This window comes from Moschus berezovskii, chromosome 1, assembly GCF_049115385.1.
Source record: "Moschus berezovskii isolate FMDL1 chromosome 1, NW_MosBer_1.0, whole genome shotgun sequence".
NCBI lineage: Eukaryota > Metazoa > Chordata > Mammalia > Artiodactyla > Moschidae > Moschus > Moschus berezovskii.
The window spans coordinates 22657553-22669649 of NC_142460.1; the positions used below are offsets into that span (position 1 = coordinate 22657553).

A 12097-nucleotide genomic window follows, 5' to 3' on the forward strand; every position below is an offset into this window, starting at 1 on the left:
ATGGAATTTTGGCTTCTTTCAGGCAGTGGCAAATTCACACCCACTGAATGTACAAGTTAAACGTGTCTCGGTCAGTTCTGCTTGGACGTGATGCCTGTGTCCAGTTCTGGTCAAGGACGGCCGAATGGAGCAGCTGGGAACAGATGGAAGGCGGACTGACCTTTCTCCCTCCTTCCACGTGCTGGGGCAGCTTAGTCCTGGGTGTTGAGCTGGCAGGGCCCCTGTTCTGCTGACCTAGCCCTGTGCTGTCAGCATCAGAGAAGTGCTCCCTGCAGTCTTGGCTGTGCACAGAGATGACAAGGGTGTGACCCATGGGAAATAAAGTCCAAGTAATTTATCCACTGCTAACTGCCACGGGTGTGACTGTTCCTTCATTTTCCTTCTGTGTTTTCGAGACCAGAGGCAGCCGGTTTGGTGCCTGCACTGAGGGTATCTCAGCTAAGAGCAGAGGTGGCGGGGTTTATTCCCCTTTGAACCCCAAACTGATTTTTATCTCTTTCAGCCCTGCAGTGACGGTGCTGGGTGCGGGGGTGGGGAAATACGCTGCCCTGGTTTCAGTCACATCCTGTTTTAGTCCTTTGAATCCAAGAACCCTGGTGTTAGATGAAAACAAACGGTTGAGTGCTGCAACCCCCTTGCCCCCTCTGACGCTCTTCTCTACAGATGCAAGATGGATGTCCATTCTTCCACGTGGGTATCAAACTATCCCAGTACCCGGCCTGCAGCGGGCTGTGTCGGGAGTGAGATTTGGGGTCGTGGTGGTTGTTCAATCGCGAAGTCGTGTCCAACTCTTTGTGAATGCAGGGACTGCAGCCTGCCAGGCTCCTCTGTCCTTCACTGTCTCCTGGAGTTTGCTCAGGTTCATGTCCCATGAGTCAGGGATGCTATTGCGGTACTCGGGATATTTGATGATAAAGCGTAGCCTCTATGTGAAGGTGATGGAGAGCTAGCCAGTGTTGGAGAGCTCCAGGTAGACCATACAGACTCTGATGACTAAACATCCTTCTCCTTCAGCTTCCATTCTCCATTTAGCCTCCTTCTTTATAGCCAGCCAGAAGAGTTCATGATATCTGTTGTGTTGCAGCTGCTAAGTCTTTTCCACATTGGACACTTACAGATCCTTCAACCACTCATTAGAAGGTAGAATGAACCCTGGTCATTGCCCTCTGGACACTATCCCGATGCCAGTGTTTCTTAAAATGACCAGAATGTGCTGCACGCCAAGAGGAGTCTGGTGGCTTGCAGCCTAGTTAGAACAGAAAGTTCTGTCATTCACTGAGCCTCCACTTTATTGTTGTTGGTCACCGTGGGCTCTTGGCCTGGACTGGGCTGACCATTAGCTCCCGTATTCCTGCTCTCTTTCTCACCCTCTGCTCCGTGTTGGATCTCACACTGACTGTCCTTGTAGAATTGACTTCTGAAACCAGAGTGTGTTTACATGTGTCTCTGCTCATCTTGGGCCTGTTCTGCTCTTGGAATCCTCTGAGGTTGGGATCAGGCATCTTTTATTGCTGCCGTCTAAGTGTCTTCCTGATGGCTCCATAAGACAGAGCCTGGCTGAGAAGGCCATGGACTAGAACTCTTTAGACAGATGGGATATTTCACAGCTTTTACCTGTGGGCTAGTGGGGAGTGTTTTTGAGTGGGCTCAAAATGAAAAACAAAGTTTTCCTCTTTCTGCTACCAGACATTAATAATGAGAGTTAGTGTCTGTTGAATATCTGCAACGTGCCAAGTGCAACGTGAGGAGTTCTACATGGATTATTTTGTTTAATCTCATTTAAACCATTACCAGTGTTCTTGCCTGGAGAATCCCCATGGACAGAGGAGCCTGGCGGGCTACAGTCCATGGGATCAAAAAGAGTCAGACACGACTGAGCGACTAACACACTTTCTTCAAGAAGCAGAACTGTTTTCTGCCACAGTTCTGGAGGACAGAGTCTGAAGCCAGGGTGTCTGCAGGGCTGGGGTCCCTGGGAGGCTCTGGGGAGGTCGGTGTGTAGGGCCCTTTCTGGCCTTTTCCCTCAGGTGTCTGCTGGCTTGTGGCAGCATCGCTCAGCCTCACTCTCCGTCCCCCCCCGACTTTCTCCTCTGCTTTCTGTGTCTCTCTTTTGTGTCTGTCCCACAAGGATGGCTGTCACTGGGTTTAGGACCCATTAGGTGATCCAGCATGGTCTGATCTTAAGAGCTTTTACTGAATTACAGCTGCAGAGATCCTGTTCCCAAATCAGGTCCCATTCCCAGGTTCTAGAACATGGACATACTTTTTCAGGGGTTACCCTTTAACCCACTATACCCTTGTATTCAAACAGTCATAGAATCCTAGAAATTCTTTTTTAAAAAAGTTATTTAAAGAAATCAATTTATTTTTTGGCTGCATGGCTTGTGGGCTTTCGTTCCCCAACCAGGGATTGAACCCAGGCCCTTGGCAGTGAGAGTGTGGTGTCCTAACCACTGGACCACCAGGGAATTCCAGCCAACCTAGTGATTTATTTTAAAAAACAAACAAAACTTGCAGTTTAGTTTTTGTCTTTTCTTCTTTTTCTCCTTATATCATGGCCTCTGATGCCTAACCAAAGGAGTTGTCTCCAAGAGAAGACTGCAAAGATGACTACTGCCTTTCACATGTGGAAGTTTGGTATTTTCGATTCAAACGTTGTAATGCCAGAATCTTTCACCCAGAAGTGGAATGGTTAGTCTCCTAGAATTCCACCTCTGGCATGGAGAGAAACTTTCTCATTTCTCTCCCATTGCCTTCTCACCTGTGATGTTTCTTCGAGAATTTTTATGACAGAGAGTTGATTTCAAGTGTCTTGGGAACCTGAGTAAAGCTGGCCTAGAGGTGTGACCCGGCGAAGCTGGGAAGTGAGAACTTCTCTGTGGAATCAGAGTGAGACTTGCGGATGCCTGAGGGGCTGTGTGGCTTCACGTTGGGTGAAGATCATCCTTTGCCTTTGCCCTTCAGTCACTCCCTTTTTGCAGATTTGTTTTTCCACATTAGTCTAGAAAATAGAAATCATCCCTCTTTTCTTCTTAGCTGAAAGGAACCTGTGTTTTGTCTCCTGTTCTTCCCTAACCTCTCCCTTTCTCACACTGCTACAAAGTTCTTTAAATGTCAGGCAGACCTGTCCCGAGTCAAGTTCCTGTTCTCTGAGGCTGGGCTGGTTCACAGCTATTCTTCTGGGTCCCAAGCTTTGGCAGCTCCCCAGAATGCTTTGCAAAAGTAGCAGAACCTTTCAGGACCTTCAGAAGGCTACTCTCCCCAAGGTTCTGATGTAGTCTTATATAAAAGGTGGTGGTGGTGGTGGTGGTTCAGTCCCTCAGTCGTGCCTGACTCTTTGTGACCCCATGGACTGTAGCCCACCAGGCTCCTCTGCCCATGGAATTCTCCAGGCAAGAACACTGGAATGGATTGCCATTTCCTCTTCGAGGGGATCTGCCTGACCCAGGAATCGAGCCTGCGTCTCTTGTATCTCCTGCATTGGCAGGTGGATTCTTTACCATAGGAGCACCTCGGAAGCCCATATAAAAGGTGGTTGGGTGTGTGGGGCGGGGGGAGACAGGGTGTCGGGAGCAAATGTGATTGCATTTGGATCTGTAAACTCTTACCCTGAATGTGTTTGGGATGAGATGACCTTCAGTGACTGTAGCCGAGGAGATGCCTGCATTTTGTTTCCATAGCAGTGATTTTTAGGCTCTAGCTGACTGTGCACTTGTGTCCCTGGTAGACAAGCATGTACATGACACACGCATTGCTGAAATCAGGGCGCATTGCCATGTTTCCCCTCCATATGGTGGGACAATAGCTAGAATAGAACACGTGGGCTTTCCCGGTGGCTCAGATGGTAAAGAATCCGCCTGCCGTGCAGGAGACCCAGGTTCAATCTCTGGGTTGGGAAGATCCCCTGGAGAAGGGCATGGCAACCCACTCCAGTATTCTTACCCAAAGAATCCCATGGACAGAGGAGTCTGGCGGGCCACAGACCATGGGGTCACAAAGAGTTAGGACGGAGCGGCTAACAGTAGAGCACATAGATTCAAGAAGGGGTATGGTTGTTTGGTCAGTGTGTTCAGGGCAGCTCAGGCCTGCTGTGGCATCCCAGTCTAGAACCTTCCAGAACCGAAGCCCACGTGGTCACCTGAGGAGCCCCTTGGCGAATGCCAGACTGTGTGCAGCAGCGGCACTTCTAACAGGCAAGCTCGGTGTGCCCTTTAGAAGCAGGGCTTCTCTGCTACTGTGATCTGATTCGACGCCGCTGCTGCTTGTGTGTGTGTGTGTGAGAGAGAGAGAGAGAGATTAAACATTTTTCCATCTTGCGTTGGCAGGCCTGAAGGCGGGAGATGAGATTCTCGAGATCAATAAGCGGGCTGCAGGCGCCCTGAACTCCTCTGTGCTCAGAGATTTCCTCACACAGCCGTCCCTGGGCCTCCTGGTGAGGACCTGCCCCGAGCTGGAGGGAGGAGCAGAACTGCTGGAGAACCCGCCCCATCGGCTGGACGGCCTGGCCGACCTCGGCGAGAGCCCGCTCGCCTTTCTCAGCAGCGACACAGGTATGGCTGTGCCCTGGGGTGCCCTCGCGGCTTGCGTCTTTCTGTGGATTTCCTGCGTCTGGCAGGTCCTGTGAGATGCGTGAGGAAGATGAACAGATTACTGCGCTCCCACGTCGAGGTGTAAAGGGGCTGGGAAACTTACATGCTGGTGGAATTGCCGCTTGGCTGCAGTGGAAAGCTCTGCCGTGCTGCTGCTGTTTGTCCTTTGGGGGAAAGATACGTAGATAGAGGCCACTGTCTCTTGACTGTGGGCGGAGATGTCGAGACGCTGATGTGCCAGGAGTCACTGAAGATGCTGGGGCTTTGGTCCTGCCCCTGCTTTCACGGCACCATCTCCTATGTCACCCCAGTCCTGTGTTTCCTTGTGTGGTAGGGGAGAGGGTGTGGACTGAGAAGCCTGGGGTGGAAATATGCCCAGAGCTGGTGTTTGGTCTGCTTTTCCCTGGGGCTCTTCTGACCTCGAGTCTGGAGATGAGCCCATTGGCAGAAACCCCCTCCCCTGCGCCATCTGCTGTTTTTCCTGTTTATGCCTTTCCTCCCACTCCCTCTGACAACCTTATGCTCACTCTCGAAGGAGCAGCTTGGATGCTACCTGCCCCAGGAAGCCTTCCTGGGACCCCCACTAGGCCCCATCCTCTAGCTCCCCAGACTCTTTCATGTGGGCTCTCTTCCTGCAGCACTGTTCCTGCTTGCTTCTCTCCATCTCCTGAGTTTGTTTCCTGGGACTGGGCTTAGAGTTTCTTCGCTTTCAGGTGTCCGTCCTTGTTCGGCAGGAGAATCCGGGAACAAGCCCACAGGTGAATAGATATGGCTCTCGCTTAATCTTGCTGTGACCTGTTCTAGAGCTGGGGTGGCTTTTAGTAAGCTGGGGCTGGGGACTTATTTTTAAAAGTTGGGTTAAAAAAGGTCTTCCTTTCCCACCTCTGAGTGTAAGTACTGTGAGTATTCCTGTTTTGCAAAGTCCCTTCTGAAGCTCGGCTCGATAAGAATAGATCACAACAGATGCCTGCTGATAGTTCCTTTTATTGAATGGTTCCCTGGGAGAATTTGACAAGTTGAGTCTTGAGAGAATCAATCCCAATCAATTGTAGTACCCATATGCCCATCATATCTTTAGGAAAGCATTCCAGGGAGCTGTGTACCTTTTTTGTTTGTTTGTTTGTTTAATTGAAGTATAGTTGAATTCCAGTGTTGCATTACTTACCACTATACAGCAAAGTGACTCAGTTATATATATAGCATGAGTGCTTAGTCCTGTCTAACTCTTTGTGACTCCATGGACTGTATAACCTGCCAGGCTCCTCTGTCGATGGCATTTTCCAGGCAAGAATACTAGAGTGGGTTGCCATTTCCTACTTCTGGGGATCTTCCCAACTCAGGGATTGAACCCATGTCTCCTGCATTGGCAGGCAGATTCTTTACCATTGGGGCCACTTGGGAAGCCTATATATATAATAATATATAAGAGGCCTGGCGTGCTGCAGTGCATGGAGTCACAAAGAGTTGGATATGACTGGATGACTGAACAGCAACATACATATATATATGTGCTTTTTCATATTCTCTTCCATTATGGCTCATCACAAGATATGGAATATAGTGCCCTCTGCGCTATAGTAGGACCTTATTGATTATCCATTCTGCATATGCCCGTTTGCATCTGCTAATCCAAAACACCCACTCCTGCCCTCTCCCACCCCTTCCCCTGGTGGAAGATAACCACCAGTCTCTTCTCTGTCTCTGCTTTTGTTCTATTTCGTAGATAGGTTCGTTGCTATTGTATTTTAGACTCCACATATAAGTGATATCAAATGGTATTTGTTTTTCTCTTTCTGACCGGGGAGCTGTGTATGCTTAAATGATAGGGAAATGAATACCACGAAGGTTGTTCTTTTATGTGACCACAAGATGGCAGGCTCAGCTCCATGAAACTTCGTTCACAGTGGTTTCTGTAAAATGACCCGAGTGAGGCGTGTTGGGTTACATTAGGTTAGTGGAAGGGTTTTATAAGGTCTGGGCATACCTACTACAAATCACAGTGTGTGCTCAACCGTTTTTTGGATATCTTCTATCTCAGTTTTTCCTGTAGGTTATGGGTATAAAGTAAGGGTTGGCAAATTACGACGCACTGGCCAAATCCAGGCTGTGGCCTCTTTTTATAAATAAAGCTTTATTGGAACACAGTCACACCCATTTGTTGATGTTTTGTCGTCTCTGGCTGCTTTCCCATTTCAGTGGCAGATTTAAGTAGTTATGACTGGGATGCATGGTCTGCAAAGCTGAAAATACTATCTGGCCCTTTACAGACCTCTCATATAAAGTGTGATTGAAATTGCTCGTGATTTGTTTCTTTAAACACAATCACTGTTTTGACGTATTTCTTTCTTTTGAGAAAAGATTTGTGTGTGTCTTTGTGTATGTGCATATACACAGTTTGCGAAGTTTTAAGACTTTTTATATTAAATTTTTTTTATTTTAAAATAGGCACATAAGTGCCTATTTTGAGAATATCTGGGTATATTCTGTGTACACAGCTCTACCCTGTCCACAGCTGACCATACATCCTCTCCTTCAGACCAGATGCCTTTGAAATCTGTGTGCTAAATATACAGAACCTACTGTTGTTTAAACCCCATTAAAACTTTTTTTATTTTGGAATCATTCTTAGATGATTTATTTATTTATTTGTTTGTTTCCAAATTGTAACTGGGCTCCTCTGGTGGCTCAGACAGTAAAAAATATGTCTACAATGCAAGAGATCCAGGTCCGATCCCTGGTTGAGAAGATCCACTGGAGAAGGAAATGACAATTCATTCCAGTCTTCTTTCCGGGAGAATCCCATGGACCAAGGAGCCCCGAGGGCTACAGTTCACAGGGTCACAAAGAATTGGATAAGACTGAGTGACTAACACACACACACAAATCATGTCTTGGAATCAACATTTAAGTATTTGCTCTTAATAATTAAGTTGGATGCTGAAAGTTATATTGTTGACTGTGGCATGGTTCTGTCCTTATACTTTAACATTCTAGTGTAGCTCTTTGTGCTTTTAATCGCTTCACCTTTTACTATTTTGTAGTGATCAAAAACCCTTCAGAATCAAGTGTGCTTGGTCAGGTTAGATAATCAACCTGGTTCAAAAATACAGCGTGAAGGTAACATCAAAGTGTGGGTTTCCTGGATGTTTTCTAAGTTGGTTTCAACATCGTAAGTTCCAGAAGTACTCTCAAACACTCTCAGCAGCTGCAGCCCCGTCCGCTTGGCCAGAGGGCAGCAGGACACTCAGGTCCCCAGCTGGGCCCAGCCCGTTTGCTTCCTGGTTGTTACCGTTTCCTTGTCCGCATGTAACAGGGGAAGATGAAAGAGGGGCAAGTAAACAGGATAACACGGCCCGAAAGATGGTCCGCGGTGAAGCCGAGACCAAGCTGTGTCCACAGACGGCGTCAGTGACGATAGAAAACAACGGAGAAACTGTGCACAGTGGGCAGGCTGGACTATAGCCCTAGTCTAAATTGAGAAGTAACTAAAAATAAGAAGCATCCTGAGTGACAGATGTGAGATTTGACGTGGAGACTGTTTTAGGGTGGCCACAGTGAATGTGAGGTCACGTGGACCGAGGGCCTGGCCGTGTTACAGGCGTCCCAGCTGGTGCCTATCTGCGGGAGGTTTTACCTGGTGAATCGCCCCTTGTAGCAAGTCCAAGTCCGCAAGCTTGGTCCTGATCCTGCCCTGAGAATTCTGACGGAAAGAGGTGATTAACTTTCAGGGCTGGATTCTTTCTGAAGCCTTTTTCATGGAGAGGTTTGTTTCCTCAATGTAGAAACCTCACTGCCTAATGGCTTAAGTGGGCTGTGGAACCAGGTTCCTTGGGAATGAGTCCCATGTTTATCTTTATTAGCTTCATGACTTTGAACAGATGATGCTTAATCTGTGCCCCGTGACCTCGTGCCTACAGTGGGGATCATACCACGCTACTATCAAATGAGGCGGTTGTGAGGAATGATTGAGTAATTAAAGTGTTCAGAGTAAGTCCTAGGGGTGCTCAGTGAATACCATTCAATACACAGTGTCTTAGTGGAGATGGGACGGTTCTCTGACTGTTGACCAGCGGCTGCCGGGTGTTACTCTCTTTACTACTGTACCCCACTTCTGTCTGCACCAGCAGTGTTGTCTGAGAACTGAGTTTATGACATATGCTTAAAGCAGTTTCCTTCCCTGAGTAGAAAGAAGTAGATTCCACTGACTCGATGCTGAGACTGCCGGGCCCCTTTTCAGAAATATGGATTCCCTTGGTCTGGGGCAGGGCTTGGGTATGCATTTGTTAGGGTGCCTGGTTGCTTCAAAACTTTTAGGTGATTCTAATGTGCAATCAAGATGGGAGGTTACTCTCTTGGGTCACCAGATCTCTCCTTGGTTCTTGGTCCTCTTGTTTGTCTGGGTGAAATGGTAAGATGATGGGAATGTTACAGTCCCATGCAGACTGTAACTGGGGTGTTTGTGGATAACTTTCTATTGTCTGCTTCATTGACATTTCTGTAATGACAACCTGTTAGGTGATCTTCTTTATGCTCCTCTTCCTCAGTATGGGAAGGACACTTCCCAATGTGGGCTGCTGTGTTGGTTTGGAATGTCAGGGACTGGAAAATAGATTCCATCCTCAGGGTTCTCTCTAAGACTCAGTTTCCATTCTTGGCCATTGGCCATCCATGTGTCCTTATGGAAATCTGCTCGGGGCTGTTCTTCGTCCTTTTTTTTTTTTCAACAGTTGTTTAGGTCCATACCAGTAAGAAAATGGGGAAGGAGGTCCAGACAGAAAGCTTGTTGCTTCAGTGGCTCTTGTTTTGGAAAGAGCCTTGAAGTGAAGGGGAAGCTGGCATAGGAAGTTGCAAAACTTTAGTTTCTTTGAGCTTCCCAGAAAGCCTTTCTCATGCTCCTGTGTGATTTATTTTGAATTATGATCTCATCTGGTGCTACTGCCATTTCGGACCAGAAAATTCTTTGTTGTAGGGGGCTGTTCTCCGCCTTGATGTTAGCAGTTTTCCAACAAACCACTCTCAACTAGTCCTTGTAACCCTCTTCCCAAATTGTGTCAATCAAAAATAATCTTCAGACATTGCTAAGTGTTCCCCCAGGGCGAAATCTTTCCAGGTGAAACCACTGGCCTGGTTTATTGGAATGTATACCTTCACTCCTCAGTTAGCGAAGTATTATATGAACATTAATATAGGAAAGCAAATCTAATCTAAAATAATTTTTGAAATAAGTTTGATGAAACAAAAGCTGCTGATATCATGCCAGCTATAAGAATCATAATTCAGAGGGCATCCGTGATTTCTTTAGGACTTCAAAACGTCAGTTTGTCTTACTTTAAGTTCTGTCCTTAAGGTTCAAGTACATTTGACTTTTGTGATGGAGGCAGCTTGGCTTTATCATCCCTAAAATTCACTTGACCAGTTGGCATTAAACAGATGCCCTTGCTTAGATCAGCAAATAGTTTATGATATTACAATGAAGGGCTTCCCTGGGGGCTCAGTGGTAAAGAATCTGCATGCCAAAGCAGGAGACACTGGTTCAAGCCCTGGGTCAGGAAGATCTGGAGAAGGAAATGGCAACCCACTCCAGTATTCTTGCCTGGGGAATCCCATACACAGAGGGGTCTGGCAGGCTACAGTCCGTGGGATCGCAAAGCATCAGACACTTCTAACTTACTAATCAACAGTTACGAAGAAAGCTCAGTGAACTAAAAAGTGTTAGTCACACAGTCATGTCCGACCCTTTGTGACCCCATAGACTGAAGCCTGCCAGGCTCCTCTGTCCATGGGATTCTCCAGGCAAGAATATTGGAGTGGGCTGCCATTGCTTCTAATTTGAAAAATGGTCTTTCCAGAAGTTGAGCTGGGTGGGTTAAGTGGCTGTGGCCCGCCCTGGCCCCTACCCATTAAAGACGATTAGGGTGAGCCTTGGGTTTGGAGAGTCAGCCCCCTGGATCTGATGCTGAGTGGAAATATGGCCATCTGTGGTGGGCACCGGTAGCCCACCTGCAGGAAGTAGATTAAGCAGCCTTTGCTGTAACAGGAAAGGCTTCTGTGATAGCCAGGAGAGTCAAGGCATCTTGGTCAGAGTTGGGGAAGCCGTTAAGACTCCTTTGATTTGCCCAGTAGGGCAGGCTTCCCCGCTGTGTCCGTGAAATGCAAGGTTCTGTTTCTGGTCAGCGTTCCACGCACATTGTCTGCAGCTCCATTCTGCAGACAGCAGGGAGGGGCGACATAGAGGAGCTGCCCAGACCTGTCTTCCTGCAGACAGGCGGGGTCGCATTCTCCAGACTCACAGATAGCCAGCAGCACATGGCCTTCTAGGTGTCTGTTGGGAAAATGTGGGATCGTGTCCTTTTTGTAAACTGCTGTGTGCGATGCTTACTGTCACCCAGCACAGGGCCCGTTCCCGAGGGCCCTGCTGGGGAAACCCCAACGCCTCGTCCTGCCTCCTGCTGGTTCTGATTAATGACACCATCAGGTCCTGTGTGTGGAAAAACAGTGTTGCTTCGGAGATTAAAAGCCTTCATTTGTATAATTTTAAAGAACATTCGTGGATTATAGTTTGACTTTCACAACAAGCTGATAGGATTGGGAAGAACTATATGTACAGTTTTTATGGGTTAAAAAACTGTTTTGTGTAGAGAAACAAGAGTCTGGGATTTTGTGAAATGTGGTTGGAAAGAAATTGTCTTTCAAGTTAAAATTGTAGTGTTTTTCCTCCCCCGCCCCCTGTAGAGTATATATAGCTCACCTGAGGCATTTTTTTTCCCGTTTATAATTGTTTTGATTTTATTTTCTTAGCTTAGGGGAGGGGTGAGTGTGTATGTTGATCTTATATATTATGAAACTTCCCTGGTGGCTCAGACGGTAAAGCATCTGCCTACAATGCCGGAGACCTGGGTTTGATCCCTGGGTTGGGAAGATCCCCTGGAGAAGGAAATGGCAGCCCACTCCAGTACTCACGCCTGGGAAATCCCATGGACACAGTCCACAGGGTCGCAAAGAGTTGAACATGACTGAGCGACTTCACTTTCACTTATATCTTATGAGTGTTTTGACCCGGGTTCGATCCCTGGGTCGGGAAGATCCCCTGGAGAAGGAAAATGGTAACCCACTCCAGTATTCTTGCTTGGAGAATCCCATGGATGGAGAAGCCTGGTAGGCTACAGTCCACGGGGTCGCAAAGAGTCGGACACGACTGAGCGACTGAACAGAACAGACAGAACAGATGGAATTCTTATATGACAGTAAAATGGCTGAAAAGCAAAGCAAAATCATATCCCAAGGATTGGATTCCAGCTCGGTGTCTGTACTGTGTGTGTGTGTCTGTCTGTCTGTAGTGTGTGTGTGTGTGTCTGTAGTGTGTGTGTGTGTGTGTGCGCGTGCTTGCGTGCACTTGCACATTTAGTCACATCTGACTCTGTGACCCATGGACTGTGGCCCGCCAGGCTTCTCCATCCATCCAGACAAGAATACTGGACTGTGTTGCCATTTCCCCCTCCAGGGGGTCC

The 12097-nt window shown here is 47.6% G+C and overlaps 1 protein-coding gene across 9 annotated transcripts in view; it reads left to right on the plus strand.

Moving 5' to 3' along the window:
• The window catches only part of TIAM1 (TIAM Rac1 associated GEF 1), a 314669-nt gene that overhangs the window by 235496 nt on the left and 67076 nt on the right, over positions 1–12097 (plus strand). For all 9 annotated transcript variants that reach the window (XM_055421403.2, XM_055421410.2, XM_055421462.2 and 6 more), the window contains one exon: positions 4326–4550. In XM_055421403.2, coding sequence (XP_055277378.2) covers positions 4326–4550 — 225 coding nt within the window. The remainder of the gene's footprint in view (positions 1–4325; positions 4551–12097) is intronic.